Genomic DNA, 22393 nt, shown 5'->3' on the forward strand with positions numbered 1-22393 from the left:
ATAAGTCGAAAAATAAAAATATTTCATATTTATTTTAAAAACTGTATTAAACATTCTCAAAAAGTAAACGTAGTTTTAAAAATTCTACGAAAGATGTTTACCTACTGTCATCCAATTTACTGCATGCATTTCAAAATAAACTACCTGGAAAATTTGGCAATATCTTAGTATTCTTAAAAATCTGCTCGAGGATTACGAATTAGCAAAAATTATCTGGGTACTGTCAACCACAGTCAATCACATACAGTCCATAATAACGGACCTGAGAACATTTGCAATGGTTTAGAACTCCTACAACTTAACTTAAGCATTTAGACTTTTATGAAGATATCTGCTTACTAACAACCAAAATCAACAACATGCAGTCCATTATTAACCACCTGGGTTTTAAGCTTAATATATGTTTAATAATGGTTGAATATTCTTATAAATCAACTTCTTTACAGAAAAAATTTGTTACTGTCACTCAGAGACATTACCATACACTCTCAAATAGATCACTTGGTGCATTGGTGATAGTAGTTAACCTTAAAGCAATACGAATAAAGCTCAACCTATCCAAATATATCCTTCGCATCAGTTTAGTACTATGGTACATTGATCGTAGGAATAATTTCAGTTATCTACAAGTGTAATTTCTGTCACTAGTGATCAGAATATTTAGAATTTTTATACTGACTGTACGAGAAACTTTGGTGGACATAGAGTGAACTTTCGAATGAACCAAAAGAAATATAAGAAAGTTGCGTTACTATACTCACTATCCAGAGAAAATAAACAATCAAGAGTTCTAAGAATAAACTATTAAAAATTCATATACTAACAACTACAATGAAGAAAATGATCTTGATATAAACATAGTTTAATTCATTGATTATAACATAAGTGATAATATTATAAGGATTATAATAATCCATCTGGATTATGCCAGATTAACTTATAGGATCAAGCTATAAGTTATTTTATAATTGGCAGTCAGCGTATTAGTATATGGATAACACTGCGCAATTTCTTTACTTGTTAACTGTAAACTAGCTTCGAAGGAATTTGAAGTATATCCCAGTAGATAGGAATAAATTGCCGCAAGAAAAAGATAAAAGAAAATGATTAGTGATAAGATAGAGGAAACGCCTTAAAATCGACAACCCTTTAACACCTAAATTCTAAAAGTAGCTCGATAGTCAACATATTATGAAAACCTTAGCATTATCACTAGAACTATCTTGAAGTCCACTTCACAATAAGCGTTAAAAACATTTGAAAAGAGGCTTATGATTAATTATAAGATTATGAGTTGACAGGAAACGATAGTTGATGCCATGTCACTTCTGGACTTATCCTCAAAGAAATTTTATCATTAATATTATTTTAAATATGTAGATATATGCAAGGTAAAGGGAATTTTTTTCTTTTTTACGGCTTTCCTTTAAAATTTAAATCTCAGATTTAAATAGTAACTCTATTACTCTCAACGTTAGACTTCACTGTAGAACAAAGAAATGAAACAAATAAAGCCAATACCCTTTACACAAAGTTTTGAAAATTTTTAACGAATATATATTGTTTCTTTTATATGTTGTTTGAAAACAAAATAAGTAGTTTCGTATTTATATGTTTATATGTATATAGCAGCTTTATGTGGTAGCTATAGAATGTAGGATGCTTTCGAAGAGTAGGTGTTCAAAGTTTCACTCGAATACCTCAAAAACTAAAAATGTGTGTTCTTGGGTGAAACGAACGGACGACAGAAAGAGTTAAATAAATTCAACTTGTCGAGGTGTTCAAGAATACACATATATACTTTATGGATTCTACGACTATTCCTTCAATACGTAACAAAAAAATCATGACAAACCTAACATTATGCACCTTTTTTCAATTTTTTATGTAAAGAGTATAAAAAGTTCGTTCTCAAAGGAATCCTTGTCATTATCAACTAAAAAAATTAAATTTACTATGTAGATGTAATCAATATAAAGCGATTTTATTCATTTATGGAAATTTTTCATACAATTTATATTTCAGATTTAAAACATAACTATTACAATTTAATTAAATCATTAATTTTAAATAATTGTTTGTTAATTATTCGAGTTAAGTTAAAATTACTAAAGTCACTTCATGGCTAATTTTAATATTTAATGACAAGCATACTTGCACATGCAATTATTACAACTTCACTAATTGCATTAAAGTATTCCCAATAGCAATAATAAGTTGTTGATTTAAACAAAAAATAAAAAATAATAATATATTGAAGTGAAAAAAAAATGTACTATATATAATATTATATATAAGTACTAATTCAAGCCTGTGCTAGACGGCAAAATTGCTATAACTATAAGCTTTAAATATATAATTATTCAAATTTACAGATTTCTTTGTAAAACGTTGTTTACAAGTGTTATTTTACTTAAAAATAAAATAATTTTACTAATACTATACTACCACTGTACTATTAGTACAAATTTTATTAATTTTAATATATTGTTCCGTACTTTCTCACGTAGACGTTCGCAATCCCTGGATCCCGATAAGTAATTAAATAGTCCACTCAAATTTTATATAAACGTTTTTATTGCTTTTAGTTTTGTGAAACGCAAACACACAATTTTCTCTAATAATAAGCAACACTTTACAGGGAAATATAGACCTTATGGTGAAATACTTCCAAAAAATGAAGATTAAAATTAATAATGACAAAACCAAGGCTATATTTATAACTCGGAAAAGAAGACAGCATCCCCCAAGAGTAAGCGTTTGTGACACGGAAATACGGTGGAAGGATAACATAAAATATCTGGGGGTCACTTTTGACAAACGGTTCAATTGGCTTAAACATTTGAAATACAGACGGAAAATTATCACTTCAACTTTAAAAACAGAAAGTTACTTTATACGCAAGTAATTGGACCAGTACCACTGTACGGATGTGTTACATATAGCAAAGCCTCAAATACTACTTTAAAGCAATTACAGGCAGCACAAAACCTGGCTTTAAGAAGACTGTTTAAGATTCCATGGTATATTAGATCAACAGACATACATAGAGATCTTAGGATTGACTCAGTGAAAAAATATATCAGAGACAGAGCTCTAAAATTATTCACTAAAGTTGATACGCTACTTAACCCCGCCGTCATCAACTGAAAGACATATAAATGTTATGATTTCCTAGCCTAGTTAAAGCCGAGTGTGGGATAGAGATAAACCCCCCAGCCATTATAGAGTAAAAGTGCGTAATAGCACTAACTCAAGAAGAAGAATCAGGAATGAAGAAAGAATAATAATTATATATCAAAACTTATTTCCCAACATACAGACATTCCTAGAAACTATTTCAAAGATAACTTAAATTCAATATTCACAACAATATATAAAATAAAAAAAAATTAATTTAATATATTGCTTATAGTATTCCTACTACTATAGTATTCTATATAGTATATAGTATTCTTATAGTATTCCAACTATACCGCAATTTAAATACATTTTTAATTGAAGAAATCTACAACAATTAATTACAGCACATTTTGGAAAGTATTTCATTCAGTTTTAAATGAGATATTTCTGAATATTTTTAAATATTTTATTTATTTCCGTTCAAGATATCATAAAAAAGTCTGCTATTAAAAAATACTACTAATTTAAAAGCATTCATAGTGTGTAAACACGCGCCCACGTTAATTGCTTACAGTTACTAAATGTGTGGGCTTGTATCTGTTAACTTCCTTCGTTGCTTATTAATTCATACTCGACTCGAATCACTCAAGATGAGTGAGGAAGCGTTTTATGTTCAATTTCAAGAAATTGATACGAAATTTGATCAGTTTTTAATTACTTTTAAATGCTCTACATATTTTGATTAGTCTGAGAAACCAACAACTCAAATCAACTCGCCCAAATCCGAAATTATATAAAAAATGAAATAAAACAATAAAATCGAAAAAAAAATTAAAACTCGAAGACAACAAAATTTCAAAAAAATTAACCATTTCCGCTTAATAATTTATTTCTTTTATTTTTATTTTTGACAAACAAAAAGAAAATAAATAATTTTTACGCTTCATAAATGCTCGTTGGCATGTAACAAACGAAAATTAACTTTTATTTGGCATAAATTCATCGTCGCATTGTAGGAGTGAAGTTGTGATAGATTAAATGCTTCTATCTCAAGAACACATTTAAGACTTTAATTTTTGTGAATAGCCAATAAATCAAAATATATAATAATTAGCATAAATTGAAAAATTTTTAATTAAAATTAATTAAATTAATTTTCTTTTGTTTTTATTTTTATTTTTTTTCAGTTGAAAGCGCTTCGGAAGTAATTCACGTCCAAAATGACTTATGAAATGCATAATTATGCGGCATTATTGCCAATCAACAAATGTGACTACAACAACAATAACAACAACAGCAGTAGTAACAAAATTACAGAAAAATATTCACTCCGTCAGAGACATAAAAGTCAACACAAAAAGCCAGAAAATGAATTCATTTTCACAAGCAGCAAACCAAAAAACGCCAGATATTCCGACAAAAATGCCAGTGGCTGTATTGCAGTTGAAAGCAGCAAAACTGCAAAATCCACAAATGCGAAGAAAGTTAAAGCAGCGCCGCTCTCCAAATACCGACGAAAAACGGCAAATGCAAGGGAACGCACCCGCATGAAGGAGATAAATCAAGCCTTCGAAAATCTACGCAGTTGTGTTCCAACAGCCATAACCGATGAAGAGGTAGGCGCAGCAAATGAGAAGCTGACGAAAATCACCACACTGCGACTGGCCATGAAGTACATAAGTGTCTTAACTGAAGCACTGAATAATGATGACGTACCAGTGGATGACATTTTAGAGTGTAAAAAGTATGGCGAACTAAATTTGTCATTTGACGCGTTGCAATCAGTTGCTAGTCGCATACAAGTTGCTCAACCCGAAAAGACTTTGAGTAAACCTACAAAAGTGCAGAATAAAAATGTTGCAAAATTACCCGCTAACAGTGTTTGTCGCAAGAACTTATCGAAACGACGTCAAAGGAAGCAAACTCCAAGGCTGGTCGATATCCATGAAAACAACAAATCCAAAGCAAACAGAAATGTGAACAACGTCAACGATTCCAATTACACACAAGCGAATACTATTGCTGACTTAACCAATTTGATGCTGGAATCTGATGGAGAGTCATTGCATTTGTCAGAACATTGCTTAAGTCCTTTGCAGGCCAACTATATTAACTTGCTTGAATCAACAGAAATGGCAACTGATTTAGCTGCCAACCTATTCAGCGGCTATGAAAGTCAACCATTTGAGTTAAACCTTCGACTGTTGGAAGCTAATGCTGGTGCGCTAGATATACCAATGGAACAGCAATTACCATTGTGTAGTCCAATGGCTATTTTGGATACTTTTGACGATTTATATGACTTTCCAATACATAGTTCCTTAGATTTGTTTTCAACATGACCAAATCTGTTAACTTAAGTGCAATTCTCATCATTCAATTTCCAAAACTTTCTCACGTGTCATACTTTCAGTTTTTATTATTAATTTTTATTCATTGATTATTTTTTATTATTAATTCGAATTATTTTATTTAACAATATAAAATAACTACTACTACTCTAGTATAATCTGATAGACTTTTTAACAATTAATTTATATTAACTATTACTTTATAATTAGATATATATATTAACTCTACTAAAAACCATATGGACTTTGTTTTTGTAACTCTCAGATACTCATTTGTTTCTTAACATTTAAAATTTATTTTTTTTGTAAATAGTTGTTAACAATTTGTTTATTTTTTTAAGCAATACAAAAAACTATTAAAATTAAAAATTGTTTCAATTTTAGAATACCAATCTATAAAGCTTACCTTAATTTTAAGAACAATGTATTATTGCTAGTTACTAGATCCTAATACAAAATGATATCTGTGTTAGTTTTGGCATTCAAGAATTATTAGTTAAATATTTTATTTTTATTTTAATATTCTTTATACTGTTAGGAACATAGATTAGGTTTAGTTAAGTTGGAGACGAAGTTGGCCCCAAACCCCGCATGGGTCGAATAATAGCTCGTTATGATACCATGGATAGAAAGAAAGATAACTACTATATTAAATTTATTAAAATATAACCAATAATAGATACAACTCTTATATTATATCTTTCGGTCACTCTATCTTTCTATTGCGTAATGTTACTAATTTTTTTTTATTTGTATCCATTACAATCTGTCAAGTATGAATTAAAACAAGTAATATTTACTAAGAAAGGAAAACGCCCAGTGACATATCCATTTATACTTAAAATCAAAATGTTTGACCTACATATGTATACATATCGAAGACAGCTGTTAAAGTTTTTCTTTTAAGACTTGTAACTTGACAAATAAATAATGTTCTAATGTTTTTATAAAAAAAATCCCGAAAATTAATTTCTATTTGCAAATACTAGAATGTTTAATAAATTTACGGGACGGGTATAAGAAAACCAATTTTTATTGCTAAAAATATCTTAATTTTTCAATATAGTCTCCGTCAACATCTATAAAATTTATCTCATCAAACGTTATGGATCCAATGCCAACTGATTAATAAAGAAGTTCTGCGAAGAATCTTTATTACAGAGTTCATTTTACTAGAGTTCGTTAAGGGAACAACGATTTCCAATTTCTGCAGCTAAGTAATAATTGGCGTTAGTCACTCACAATATGTAAAATATCCGGATTCAATATTACCCTGTACAAAGAACTCATTAACATGGCCGAGTTCATACTCAACTGCAGTGATTTCAAGCCACTAGTGTAGAGAATCTTACGTAGAAAAGCTCCGTTCAACACTTGTGGAGACTTGGACGAAGACTTGCTTTATTAGGCCAACTTTGGTAACAGATTTTTTGGACAATGCTTTCTTGAAAGTCTGTTACACTGTTCTGCGGTAGAATAAAAGATCTATTAAACTTTATACACTTTAAATGGTTGAATTTAGTTCTGCAAGTTATTGTTGCGAGGAATGTGATTTAAATATTCTAATATTGTCTGGTATATTGTCTGTAGACTCTGCTATGTGCTGGTTGTTGCAACAGTTCTTCATATAACTTAATGACTTTAGCGACAGTTTCTTAAGCTGTTTGAGCTGTGGCTTGAATTTATGCAAAATGGGCTGTCTAGTGAGTTGCCAACTGAGTTCTTTTTTTCAGTATTCAGTTTATGAAAAAGGTTGGAATAATAATGAGGTCTTATTAATTTTACAAGTTTAGAGATAAACTATCAACGAAATTCTTTAAGCTCTTTAAAAACTAACACCAACAACTTTTTACGCAATTTTTCCTTATTCACTTGTTTTGATCCAAAGTTCTAGCGTTACATTTAGGCCTCATTCATAGTGGTAAAAGAGTGCAGAAAATTTTTTATACCTTCTAAAGTGTTCAAAATTTTTCTATCAAAATGATATATTTCTAGGATCAAAAAATAAATTAAAAATATATGACCCACACTTCTCTGGACATCGACCAACCACTTCTTCTTTATTAAACTGAAATTATGTTTTTTTTGTAATAATTAAACTCAGAATTATTATATCTGATAATTAGGAAGGTAACCTAGAGTTTTGTTTAAAATATTCTGATAATCCAAAAGAATTTTTAATTTATCCAAACTTCTTAATTATTTTTTATGTGTTACTTTAAGTTACTTTATTTAATTTTTCATTCAGTTTTACAAAAACAGGTTCACAGAAAAATACAGAAAAGTATTTAGAAAGATTTAAAAAAAAATGTCATCTCCGAAGAATCACACAAAGCCTCCTCACAGCTTGTTATATATTTGCATCTATGAGGAGATGAGTCAAAGATACTTACATGTAGAGCAGCAACAAACATCGATTATATATGTACGACTTCTCGCATACATAAACTATACAATATTATGCAAATAAACATTTGAGAATCCGTACATTTCACAACAACAATGCAAATCTGACATGCATAAAATCGATTATGCATGAAATATCCTTTTTTGCTTTTCGAGATGTGAGTATCTTCTATTTTGCACCAACATCTGCTGTGCAAACTGCAGTGGATTCAGCATAACTTCGACTTCGATGTGTGATGTGATAGTTAAGAGAGCTCCATGAGCTCTGTGAGGTCTGTGACAATAATTTGTGGAATGCAACAATGCAAAGCGTTTTGTTGACAATCGAAGCAATAGATTTTTTTATTTGGTTCATAAGAGTTTTGTCATATTTCGAATTGTGAAAATGCAATTGAAATCATAAATATGAAAATAAATGAAAATAGATAAATCCAAAACAAAAAAGAAAAATATTGTAAAATGAAAGAAAAATCAAAACATTTTATGCATTTTTAAATTGACATTTATGTATGCAAATTTATACGGAAAATTGAAATAAATTCGTTGCAATTTTTGTGAAGTCAGTGACGTGGATTATGTGGGAAATTGTTGATGCTAAACTGATAATAACATGGAAACAGGAATTATTTTTGGCAGCTTTGGACGATTATTAACAATCAAAAATAGTTTCAGGATTAGAAGTGTGAATTCATTGTTGTGAAATAATTCATTTAATTAAAAATGATTTATTTTATTTTTCTTTTTTATGTATTGTAATGACAACTATTATAAATTTATAGTAAATTTATAGTAAAATACAATATAAAGAAGGCCATAGATCATGCCATATATATTTGTTTTTAATATTTATTTAAGCTTATTAAGAAATTTTAATTATTTTTAATGAGGTAGCAAGTACAATTTAACAGAATTGCTTAACAAAATGCTGAGGTAAGCATTATTCAATCTAATCCACACCCTCTGACTTGATAATATCTATTACAAAATTAGATTTATCTATAATACTCAGTTCATCAAAAGCTATGGATCCTAATGTTACATTGGTTAATCAGAAAGGTCTGCAAAGTAACTATACATGAGAATTCATTCTCCCACACACACAAGAACTGTAAAAATCTATCTTCATTTCCTATAGCTAGCTAATAATAAACGGCAGGCACTCACAACAAGTAAAGCATTCCGGTCCACTTGTTGGTAAAGATGGGCTGTGCATGCATTGCGACCTGAAAGATCTTTTGTGCAGAACTTGTTGGTAACTCATAGCTCATAAGTTACTATATTTGGTAAAGCACAGCATCTAAGATACAATAGCCACGATATCCGAAAGTTAGATAATGATGCACTTATTTCAACTAAGGAGGTTTCTGAACAAGACAAAGACTGTGAAATCAACAACCGGATGCAGTAAAGTAGTCTTAAAAATGATTAACATTTGAAATTTAAAAAGCAAAATCATAAGCTCCGATATAAGCCGAGATAGGATATCAAAGAATAATGACAATAAAGCTACGATAGTCCATTAACAATAAATTACTCTTTAGTTTGTTTACTTGAAAGTATTTAAGTCAAGCTTTAATAATGTTCTCTTTACAATATAAATTTACATGTCGTGATACATTGTACATAGCATTACCTTAACTGCACTAAAAAAGAATCTTACTATATAACTTTGACGTTGTTTTAGCGATCTATTTGCGAATATGTTATTGTGTCCACCTAAACTAAATCATAAACTTCGAAATTTGGTTCATATACATGGTAATGATACTAATCACTTTTTAATCAAACTGTTACTATATATTGTCTGAATTAGATTAGTTGCAAAAAAAGTACGAAGTATATAGAACAACATATCATAAAGTAAGCCCCATAATTAATTTTTAATTCGTTTTTTTTTTTTTTAAAATCGATTATTTTTCTCACTTACTTTTATAGAATAGTTTTGTATTCGCTTTTTAATAATTTTTTTTTCATTGAAATAGCTCTTATCACTCCTCATACGTAATTTTTTATAGCATCTCTTCTTTCTATATTATTTTGTGCTATCTTGTAATTTTTTGGAAACTTATTATTATCTATCATTGTGCATTATCATTGTACATTCATAATACACCTAACCCATTGAAATCAATGCCACCATATACGCCTACTGCCTGACAATATTAAATTCTATTATATATACGACATTTAATAAACTTTAAGCTGTCCCAGAACAGAGGATCTGCTTGATTGTGCACTTGTATATTTAGTAATCAATTTAAAGCAGTACACTTGCAAATTATCTATTATCTTAAACGTTAAAGATTTCAAAGGCTAACACAGCAAAAATAAAACTCTTGCATCCTTAAAATTTTGCAGAATTTCGTTACCCTGACAATGTTAAAGCTTTATTGTTAGTAATTTTTTTTATTTTGCTTTTTTAATATATAATATGACAGTGATTGTGTCCTTCAGTGTCTCGACTGGGCTATTATGATAAAACGTTAAACAGCACACAACACCGCATTGCTCTACCAGGCAGGATAAAAGCCTTATAGCAGACAATGCAGAGCAGGGCACAATCTCACTCAGCTTGTTGGCATTCATAGCCAAGTTACTTTGTGTACGAATCAATGCATCCAATGTAAAGGTTATTGTGAAAATGGCATGATAGGAATAGCATGTTGAGATATCCTTGCCAAGGCAATTTTTAGTATCTTTTTATGCGCCTGCATAGCAATCATTTCAAAAAGAATTTTTTTAAGGAAGCAATAAAGAATTTTTCAATTTTGTTATTATTAATAATGTTTTTGATTTTTTTTTATTTTTGGTAGAATATTGTGGTATATGACAATGATGGTTTTCTTTTGATTTTTTTGTTGTATGATAGTTCGTTGATAGTTTGCCAATCAAAGTCAATTTAGACGCTTTACGAATTTCTATTTTATATAGAATTTATATACTCGTATATTTAGTGAAGCGGAGTATTGATATAATAAGCAAGCCAAAAGGGCTTGAATATGGTTTTAGATATGTTTGTATAAAATTAATACATATTTTAGTAACAAATATAAATGTCTAATGCTACTCTTATGTACTGTACTGTATGAAATCATAAATTTTGTCTTAACTTACCATACACATTTAGTCTCGCTGCATGCTCCACACTACCCATAGAATTTGTAGCAATGCATTTATAGAGTCCACCATCATCCGGTCGTACATGGGAGATATTCAAATGACTTATTACATCGCCAGACATATCGACAAATTGCCCAATTGCAAAGCGATGATGCAAGGAAACATCCATTATGGGCTGAGAATCCAGTAGCCACGCAAACTGTACAAGGAGCAAAACAAAAATAGTAGAAAATAAATTTTATATCATCAAATTGGGGATATTCTACAGAATATTTTCGCGGAGTCAGCAAATTTAATGTATGCCTGAATATATGTGTGTGTGTATGTATACTTACTTGTGGTGGCGGTGAACCGCTTGCCGAGCACTTAAGGGATATTAATGGTCCCGGACGTACATTTTGCTCGATGAATGTATAAATCAGTTCAGGCACAGTGTCTGCAGAGATAGAATATTTTAAGTTTAAATTTTCAACATTTGTCAATAAATAAAATTATTTAAATAAAAATAATTTAATAAAAAAAATGCACAAAATATTAATCAACACTATAGCAATGCAAATTACTTACCCCCCAATTTCAGTTCGGCCATTGCCTGTGCACTTGCTTTGTGGTTTTCAACCAGGCATTGATAGGCACCCCGGTCCCGACGGCCCACATTTAGTATCATGAGGGACGCCCTTGTTAGAAAACGTAAACTGCAAACGTCAACAAAAATATTTTATTATTTAAATGTTTAAATAAAAGGCAAAAAGGATATTTTTGGCTTTGCACATGTGCCGGCAAATATTCATACAAATGAGTGTATTTACTTTAATCCATTGTTCTTCATATAAAATGAGTCAAAGTTGCTTTTCGCAAAAGATTGTCGGAAGCCCCCGTCATCCCTTATCACTTTTATCACATTTTGGTATGTGTATGCGTGTTGATGTAATAGAAACTTTTATAATATTTACTGTCGGTATATATGGGAACTGTGGCATATGTTCACAATCAACCAGAATTTGTTATTTACTTTATTAGCATAATCATAAAAATTTCTGCTTGATTTGTAATTCTGATTTCGGTTGGCTCTGTTCTCGGGTTTGGTACTTGGCCAACATCTGTTCGACAGACAAGCATTGAACTTGCCCGGCTTAGTAAGTCTATTGCTTTTGTACTTCTGTGTGAGGTCGGTATGTGTGTGATCTGTAATCTATGACTTTGCATTACATGTTTAGATAAAATTATGCTGATTTGGCTTAATTTGAGATAAATTGTAATAATGAAACCCTTTTAGATTTGGCATGCCAAAGGCAAAGTAGGCATATTCTTTGAAATTTTAGAAAGGAACTTTATGTGACTTTTATGATATTCTGTTTTTATGATTTATCATGCATTATAATTGTTAATTTATCAACTGTACATCACAATTAATTAATATATAATGAAGGTAATTTGGTTCGGTAAATTTGAGTAAAATGTAGAACGGCCACCTTAAAGACATATAACACACTAATCTGGTGACATTAGTTTAGAAGAAAATTTATACCTCAATATTTAGTTTCATGTAAATAAAATATATTCAGGAATGTTAATTTTTTTTTGTCGAAAGGACGCGTCTTATGACGAAAAGAAACTATTTAAGGGTTGAAGGGGTCGAATTGAATTGAAAAAGCAACAAAAAAAATTTTCTGATTGAATGTGTTGACAGCTAAATCACATCTCTCAACCTAACCAGAACAGTGTACCTACTAATTAGAAAAGTGAAATATTGTACTTAAGTTAATTGTATTCTGTATTGAAGGGTATGAGAAAGCATACAGTTTCGCCTGTTTCGTGTTCCCCAGATGTATTCTTCAGGGTACTTGTTTACGTTAACCCAGAATTTGTTTAAAGTTGTTACTTTCTTTAGCTTGTGAAAACAAAACAGAAGACACTTAGGTTATGTGAAACTTCTCGATTAACGTGACCCACATATATCAAGACTCGATCTTGGGAACTCATTAAAAAGGACACGATTAATACTGCATGACTTACTGCTATTCTCTCTGCTTACCGACATATAGGAACTGCAGAAGTTACAAAAACTTAAAGAAAGGAAAAGAAAAAGAAAAAAGAACAAAAATGAATGTTCAGCTCTGGCCTCCAGAAAAAATAAGTTTTTCCAACATTGATGTTATATTGCGTAGTATTTGATGTAAGAATAGAATACTTTTAGAGGAAATAAAAGAAGGAAATATTAATAAAAATGAAAACAAATATTTTAGTAGCAACCAAATATAGTTGTTGATCTGTTGCAGTAAAGATAATGAAAATAACAGATCTTTTCATTTGAAGAGCCCAAAATTGGACATGAAAAGTGTTGAGAAATTGTCAAGAAAGCAAAAATGCAACTCAAAGTGTTTTACTGAATAAAAGCAGGGTTGCCAAGATATTATTATATCATTAATAAATCGTTTTAGTATTGAACAGAGAACTCATAACTGATTATCTTTAATTGTTATGGACTTTCATGAAGTAAACAAAGAAAATTGGTTTAAAAAAAACTCAAGATAAAAAAGTTCACTGAAACTATGAACTGAAGCCATATATATTTATCGATATTTGCTGACACAATTTTTCAATATTAACGAATCATTTGGTCTTTATTCGAGAGCAAATATATTATATATATCAGTGACGACGCGTGCCCTATCGGGAAGGGTGTGCGGCCCTTCTTTAATGTTGTTTTTACATGTACCACTTATATTAAAATATATGAGATCTTTTATTAATAATAACTATATTATATAAGGCAACAATATATTCGCAATATTATATTAACAATTCATTAACAAAATAACATATTAAACAAATTAAATTAATAATTTATATATAAAGTTAATATATAGTATATCAATATGGAAGAAACAAAACTTTTCACATAATTCTCGTAACATCAAACCAACTTTTTTCAAACAAAAGAGTTTTAACTCAGAACCATACATGTTTATGCAGTGATCAAACAAAATCAAACCCACTTGCAACGTATAAATGTGCGGACAAGTACTCCGCACAGTGAGCGACAGAAATTCGTGGGTGCTACTGTTAAAAGGGGAGAGACGAAATGTGATAGAAATGTATGGTGAGATGAGCTGCAAACTTCAGCCGCTCATGCAACCACTTTGGCAAATCATCATGTTGGATTCGTATGCATGCAGTTGATATTCGAATAGAACAGAAAATTACTCTCATACAATTCCCACATATAAATCTCTATTTCTGATATTACGAACGGGAGCATACGCACATTATTTTGTTCATATGCAACGTATGAATGTGCGGCCAACTTCTTTGCACACAAAGGGGAGAGACGAAATATAATAGAAATGTTCTGTGATTTGAGCTGCAAATATATGAGCACACCTAATAAGTATAGCAGCTAACAGAAGCAAATTGATTGAGTTTTCATAGACAATTATGTATATTTAATTGTTTTTTCTAAAACTTTAAAAAAATATATATGGAAATGTAATAAATAATAATAATTGTTGATGTGAAGATACTTAATAAATTTATATACCTATGTTGTTTGACATTTTGCAAATTATGTTAGGGTGTTCACCGCACATCTCCGCACCTTAGAGCAATCGTCACTGATATATATTATACATGTGTTTATATTTTCACATTTTTAATTAAATATCGGAAAAAAATATTAGGTCGTATTTAATGTGAGTTGTTGTTTACTTAAGGGTAAGTAATATAAAATATTAAATAATATTTTCATGTTATTTTCAAAATACATTATTTTTAAATTCTGAAGGCGATAATTTATTGAATAAATATTTTATGAATACACAAAGTATTGAAAATACATTTATTTCAATTTTTCTAACAACTTACATCATAAGCTCACCGAAATCAAAGAGTTCATGACCGCAAAACATTACAGAAAATAATAGAAATTTTTACTAAAGAACCGAAAAAAGAATGGAATTTGTTTTGGAAAACCTAATCGAACCACGAATTTTTAACCAACAATAATATTGATGTGGCAATTGATAACTGCCAATAACAGCCAGCAAAAATTGGAATTTCCAAATAATCAAAACTGCAGAAAAAAAATGGAAAACCAGTGTTTATCTGCAGTCAAACATTAAAAAAAAAATCAGAAACTATAGAACAAAATATTTCGAAAAGCAGAGCTAAACGAATATAAATGCTGAATGTGCAGCGCGCACAATGGCAACAAAGCCAAATCCGAGTTCCAATTCAAAGCCTTAGAAACAACAACAACACTTCTATATAAAATAAAAAACAAAAAAAGATAAATTTTTTTCCGAAGTTACATGAACGGAAAAACAAAATAATTTCATAGTTAAACTCAGTTTTATGTTTTTAATATGTTTTTTTTTTGTTTTGGTTTTATTAGGAGGAAAGCATTGCACTTACTTGTCTCTGCCGGTGCTGAGTGCATTATTTTCTTTCAAGGGTGTGCCATTGTGCAGCCACTCGATGCCATCGATCGCTGAACCCGTCGTGGAACAATTGAAAATGGCCGTTCCGCCTGAGTTGACAATCTGAACTTGTGGCAAAATATGCACCGAAACATACGAGTTCACCAATAAACGAATCTCAATGCGTTGCTCACCAAATTGATTTGAAGCTTGGCATATCTGAAAAAGTTATATTAAAAATGTACTTTTTCCATGGTTACTAGGAATTTATTCCGTGTTAGTCTATTGAGTTAGAGTTGGATTAATTAAAATCAAATAGTTGAAACTAATCAAATTTTTTGTTTGTTTTTAATGTATAGCATATTGTTCATAAAAACATAATTTTTTTTTTTTGAAAATTTATTTTAGTCAATTTAATTAAATTATAAAATTTTAAAAACATATTTAAATTAAATGATATTTTCCCATTGTTATTTGATGTAGTTTTATTTAATATTTGTTACTGTAATTTTTGGTTATTTTTAGTGGTCAATAGAGGAGAAAATAACTATCATAATTATTTTTTAATTAAATGAATGAAATAACGAAGTTTATTAAATTAAATATAAAAATATAAGCAAATTGTGTTAGTTTTTGTTAATTTGCTACTCAAATTATTTTATATCTGAAAGTAATCGAAACTGTAAGTTCTTAAACGATTTACATGAGTAAATATTTACTTTATTTTAAAATAATTTAAAGTTATTTATGCAATGCTTTTATACAACCTTTACCACAAAGTTCAATTCAATATTGTGAAAAACATAAGTAAACGACTAATGATTAGATATAAATGCTACATATAGTGAATACATCCAACAACAGTGCTGTTAGGCTGAAAGATGCGATTCTCGACATAAGCACGAATTATCGGTATAGTTTGGCATTAAGCTAACAAATCTGATTTATTTTATGCTTCGACATCTACTTTACGATGGTTCAAAAATAGACTGCGGCATAGGTGCTAATGAAACCAAACTTATGCTTCGGTTTTCAGTCCTATCAAATAAAGATTTCAATACTTCAACTTCAAATTTCGAACTAGTAATAGAATATAGGTCAGAAGTCCTATGTAAATGCCTTGCAAACATCACTATTATATAGGTTCCCGATCAGAAGAATATCGAAGAGAATGAAAAAATAACAGTTTTGACCGCCTTAGCCCTTCAGTGAACGTTAAACTACATAAACTGAACTGAATTTTTATTTATTAGAGTTTTTAACACGGAATGTGCTATTTATAAAAATTATAAGGATATCTTTCGATTAGCCATTCTAAATAATAAATAATATATAAATAAATGTTTTTTTCTGTTTATATAGTTTACTATCTCAGGCTAACTTTTAGTTCGACGAGTTTTATTACATTTTCATCATCTAAATATTTCTATATGAATATAAAGATATTTCAATAAAAATTTCGCAATGTGCCAAGACACAAATGCGGTCTTTGGCAGAGGTTTATTCTAAAAACACAAGAATAATATTGACAGATAAACTATATAAAATGACAGATAATGAACTTAAAAACAAATACAAGATGAACAGCAACATTGATCCTAAACATAGCCAAATTGACATATGCATAGAAAAACAAGAATTTTTTTTATCTCAGTAAGGATTTTAATATTTATCTAAGATTCATGTGTTAGTGCTATCATCAAAAATCGAGTATATTAATTTATCTACAATCTGTTTTACTAATACTACTTTTATTTCTACTGATATAGATTGTTGAAAAAGGTCATTATATTTCATTTACATCAGATTCCCTAACCACTATACCAAACTAAAGATGATTAAACAATTTCTAAAGAATCTAACCATTGAGTTGCACATTTACTAATTGAAGAAATTTAATATTCTTCTTTGCACCAAAAAACATAAACGTAAAACTTCAAGCCCAAAATCCTAGGTATGCCGAAAAAATATCTTAACGTAAAAAACATTGCATAAACAAAATTCATATTAGTATACAACAATTAAAGGATAAATGTTAGAATTTTTTTAGAACTCACTATTTCAACTCTTTAGTTATGGATTTTCTTTTCATTTTTTTTATTTTTGTTGTCTTTTGATTCGGAATTCAAGTGTCCACTAAACAAGGTAGACAACCCAAATAAATGTATATCTTTTAAAATCAAATTTACTATATCAATCGCGCAGGTTAGTTTCAAAGCTAACTATCCCCCTTCCTTTTATATCAAAAACACACTTTCTGACTTACATGAGCCTACCCACCAATACTAAATCCCATAATTTGAACCCTCTCTCCTAATTACTAGAATAAAGTATTCTCCTATCTCCCTTCCCTTTATGCCACGCCCATGTTTTCTGCCTTGGATGAACCTAGACCTCTAAGTACTAAGTCTGTCCCTTCGTCTGAATTTTCTCGCCTAATTACTAGAATAAAATACTTTCATCCGGGTTAGGGATAAAAATCTTTTCCATTAAATTCTTAAGAGGGTATTTGTGTGGGTTCAGATTTTACAATGCTTTCCACCTAACACAACAAAAAGAAAGTTTTAAGGCTTTGAATCTCATATCCGGGTGTGAATATGTAAAATAGCAATTGAGCACTTCTTGCGCAGAATGGAAAGCCCTGTTACCACTATCACCAAACCAACCCAAACATGGTGGTCTGGTTACCGGAGCTATTTTTAAAATGATTAAAGTGCTTATAGTCACTTTTAAACAAAATTTTAAAACTCAATGAATGTAGATAAAATAATGCAAAAAAAAATTAATTTAACTTTATATAAATAATATGAAAATTCTTGAACATAATTTCAAATTTCTAACAAAAAGTTTAAATAAAAAAAGAAATTTTTTTTATCTGTATGAGATAAAAAAATCCGTAATCAAAACTCTGACAAACTTGCTAATCCTTTAAGTTCATTAACAACTCTTAGATCATGAATAAAAAATGGAAATTCTTAAAATTAATTTAAAAGTTAATTTAACAAATTATGCTCATTATTTAAATTCGCATTACAGCAAAGAAGCATGACAATGACTCCGCTGCTCTTGGCCCTGTCACCCTTAATACAAAATCCCATAAACAAACAATAAACAATTATGTCGCCTCTTTAACGTTAATGAAATTCATAACTTTATTATGCTAACGCGTCCTTGAATTATGTTAGATAAGCATCGCGCTCAATGTTTTACTCGTACTCGTTTTCATACTAAAAAGCAACAACAAATGCTTGCGCATATAACAAACTTTCACCCTTAAACTTACCCATTTTCCCGCATCACGTTCATCAGCATTTTTGATGAGCAACAATGTACGCGACAGTATGACTCGCTGTGAAGACGGGATCGGATACAAGGCTGAGGAATCTGAAACGCGATACCACCTGTAAAAATGACACAAGTTTTTATTGCTGTTGCTGTTATTGTTGTAGGTTGTTGTTGTTGTTGTTATAAACATGAAATGTTTTATTTATGTTAATAAAGATTTAAAGGTAGTTGTGTGTATTTAGCATTGCTTGCTAGCAAGGCTTGTTTGTTCGCTTGCAAACGATATAAATCTGTAAGAGTGTGTTTGTGTTTGTGAGTTTGTGTGTTAACATGATATTGCAGACTTCGCGTAGCCATGACAATGAAAATGTCATATTCGCTGCTTTTGTGCTCGGTAATGAAGATTACTCATACGTCAGTGCTTTCGGTGTTTCGAGCACTTTTGTTTGTTTGTTTTCGTGTCTGCTTAAGTGATTTATTTCAATATTTGTATAGTTGGCATTGTTAGAAATGTTGTTGTTGTTGTTATTGTTGGTTAAGTGAATTTAAAATAACTCATGTACGCAGTAAACGTGCTTTGTTGTGAATTATTATGCTTTCATGCTGTTAGCGAAACAATTGGAGTACTTGAAGCGAATTTAAAAAACAACAATAAAAAAGAAAAATTAAGTGACTTCAGTGAAGTGCCATTATAAATTATCTTAAAATAGCTAATTTATTACAATTTAATATTTAAATACTTAAATTTAATGAAAAATTAAAAAACATTTAACTAGTGTGTACTTTAACTATTTTTTTTAGTTAAAAGGAATTATATCAAAACTTTATTTTTACTGCTAAAATTAATTAGTTTTCACAAATTTCCAACATAAAAATGGATATCACTTAATTTTTATCGTCAGGATATGAAATCCTTATTTTAATTATTATAATAAAATCTAATAAATACATAAAAAATTTTCCAATATTCAACAAAAAGTTTAAGCAAGAAAATGGCTTTAAGGATCTCTGATATTCTAAAAGATTTAAAACTCAAGTCCATAAACATATGGTATTGTAAATTTTATTTCATTAAACATTATTTTTAATACTATAGTTAATAACATTTATATCGCTAAAGGCCAAACTGAAAAAAAATCGTTCCAATCAGCTATTTCAACTAAGGCCTAACCTGTTCATTGCTATAGTATCGGTGCTGATGGGTCACTGTGTATTAGGAAACATGCTATGAGATTGTGTTTACAATGACATTTGCCGAGGTCCTGGCTCTGTGAATGAGAAAAAAACTACACGTCATCGATAAAGGCTAGAAGAAGATTTAAAATCTTTAGGGGCCCATTTTCTTACAGACCTGACAGAGCTATCGTCCTGCAAAATTAGAGACTTAACCAAATTTTTGAATTTATCAAGTTGACTCACTTTTACTTAAATGGGTGTGCTGTGTCTTTTAGCGTTGCTTGAGCGTTTGCTGGCCTTCATTCTGCGTATGTCAAAAAAATGGAAAAAAACTATCCTATTACCTATCAACTTGTCAGTAATTCGTAACCATATAAGGATTACTAATATAACCACATATTACAGCCACATACACAGATCATCTAATACTAGAAGTCTAGAGCAGGGCACGCTATTTAATGATATAGAAAGTTTATTGAATTGTAATGCTTGAAAAATCGATCAATGAAACAGAAAGCCGACCAACAAAAATATTTAATATATTCAATGAAACCGAAGGATATCATACACAATGATATTAGCATGTTAAACAATTATTGTTAGCAAACCTTAAAAGCAAAAATTTAAGCAACTCGACAAAAAAACTGTAAACGTCAAGAGGATTACTTAATCCGTTCACTCCTTAGGTAACTAAGCTTCTCAGATGTAATTCTTATTTTAACATTTTTTTGCTTTCAATTAAACAAAACCAAATATGTAATTAACATGCTTCTCCGAATTTCATTGAATTTGAATAGTTCTTATATAAACAATGACAAACTTTACCTGAAACTTAATCTAAAACTTAAAGAAGTTATATTTCAATTAAAACAGAGAGTTCAAATTAATTTGCCTAAAACAAATAATAAATGCTAGGCATTTGTCATTGGAAAAGTTAGTAATTCGTAATTCAATGAAGAATGACATACCCCCAAGACCCCAAAAGTACAAACACATGACACAAGCTTGAATAATTTGACAGTTTTCGTCTGTGTAAATATGTTTGCGTGCCTTTCCATCTGTTTTATTTGTTTGAAGGCTTATTAAAATTTTATGCATAAATACTCGATTGCAGAGCCTGAAGTCAAGACACGCGACTCAAATGTTTTCCTTTTTTTGACTGCAAACACAAAAACATGCTAAAGTGATTACGATAATACACTGATATGTTTATACATAAAAACAAACCAAACTCCCCAGTATTTGGGTATGTAGTCTTGAGCATTTGCAGATACTTGTGATTACAAAAATTTATCTCAAAGTGTTTATTTTTGTTTTGTTTATGTTTGCATAGCAAAGCATGCTTTGCATACAAATTAGATTTTGTAAATTCGATTTTGATAGCGATTGGCAATATTAACTATTTGATGCGCTACAATCTCAAAATAAGAGCGATCTTAATAAGGACAATGGTATTGATCGAAAAGGAGATAAGTTTATTGTCGAAATGTTTATACATTCATATAAATAAGCAATAAAATATTCTTTGAAAACTAAAATACAATACCACTGAAGAATCAAAAAGCATTTCACTGATATAAGAAAAAAATATAGTTACTTCAGCATTTAATTAATAAACATATAAGGAATTTTATGTATAAAATGTATGTTATATAATTAGCAAAATACTTATTCTATCTACATAGTTATTTCTAGAAGAAAAGCTGCACCCTTTTAAATATAAATTAATAAATATGTTTTATATTATTTTTTTCTAGCATTCATTCATTATTTTCTCTAAAAACATCTCCGAGTGCTTCTTGAAACAAATTTGGTACTGCCAAAAAGAATACACTGTGCGTATGAGTAACTATTTTTCGTTAAAATTTTGAAGCAAGTAACTTCATTGACACTTCAACTTATCTTTATTATAATAATTCCAGTAATATTGCAAGTCTGTATTTCATTAATTTGTAGTAGCTATAAGTAACATTTTTACTTTATCTTTATAAAAAAATACAAAAGAAAAAGTAGTCAGTTCTATACCCTACCAATTTAAGTATTATAATAATTTTTTTGTTACTACTGTAAATCCATTAAGTAACAAATTCACTAAACTTAGCTGTCAATAGGTCTTTACTGTACGTCAAAAGAACACAACTAATCTGTACAAGTAAACCGAAAAAAGAGCAAAATACATAAAATAAATTCACAAATCATTTGCGGATTAAGTCTAAGTAGCGTTTATTGATTTTCCAAATGTGCGTTGGTATGCTCTATAATCCATACGAAAATAATAGAGCACGTGTCTTGTTTGAAAACAGCTTTATTCATCAAATCAATTCAAGAAATATATGCAAAACAGATCCCTTTCCAAAAACTCTGATTACATTAAAGGTTTTAAAATTACAGTTAACAAAAATTACACAACCACAAACACTTCTGCGTAGTTGTTATAAATTAAAAACCAAAATAAATACCTGACTTGGTATAATATTTTTCACATTAAAACAATACAAAAACGTGCCCATTTAT

The 22393-nt window shown here is 29.6% G+C and overlaps 3 protein-coding genes across 3 annotated transcripts in view; 1 reads left to right on the forward strand and 2 right to left on the reverse strand.

The window, feature by feature from the left end:
- LOC119677194 (dopamine receptor 1-like) overlaps positions 1-311 on the reverse strand; it is a 2718-nt gene extending 2407 nt beyond the window's left edge. Inside the window, exon 1 of the mRNA XM_038088466.1 lies at positions 246-311. Coding sequence (XP_037944394.1) covers positions 246-311 — 66 coding nt within the window. The remainder of the gene's footprint in view (positions 1-245) is intronic.
- Positions 312-4670: 4359 nt separating this feature from the next.
- LOC119677195 (helix-loop-helix protein delilah-like) lies at positions 4671-5465 on the forward strand. Its single transcript, XM_038088467.1, has one exon. The coding sequence runs from the start codon at positions 4671-4673 to the stop codon at positions 5463-5465; it is 795 nt and encodes a 264-aa protein (XP_037944395.1).
- A 5506-nt stretch (positions 5466-10971) lies between these two features.
- Positions 10972-19882, reverse strand: LOC119677196 (Down syndrome cell adhesion molecule-like protein Dscam2). Its single transcript, XM_038088468.1, has 6 exons — positions 19875-19882; positions 18702-18819; positions 15414-15637; positions 11568-11695; positions 11336-11436; positions 10972-11199 (listed from the first exon to the last, which is right to left on the reverse strand). The coding sequence occupies exons 1-6, from the start codon at positions 19880-19882 to the stop codon at positions 10972-10974; spliced, it is 807 nt and encodes a 268-aa protein (XP_037944396.1).
- Between the last annotated feature and the right edge of the window lie 2511 nt (positions 19883-22393).

The sequence above is a fragment of the Teleopsis dalmanni genome, chromosome 2 (genome assembly GCF_002237135.1).
Source record: "Teleopsis dalmanni isolate 2A chromosome 2, ASM223713v2, whole genome shotgun sequence".
Classification (NCBI taxonomy): Eukaryota; Metazoa; Arthropoda; class Insecta; order Diptera; family Diopsidae; genus Teleopsis; species Teleopsis dalmanni.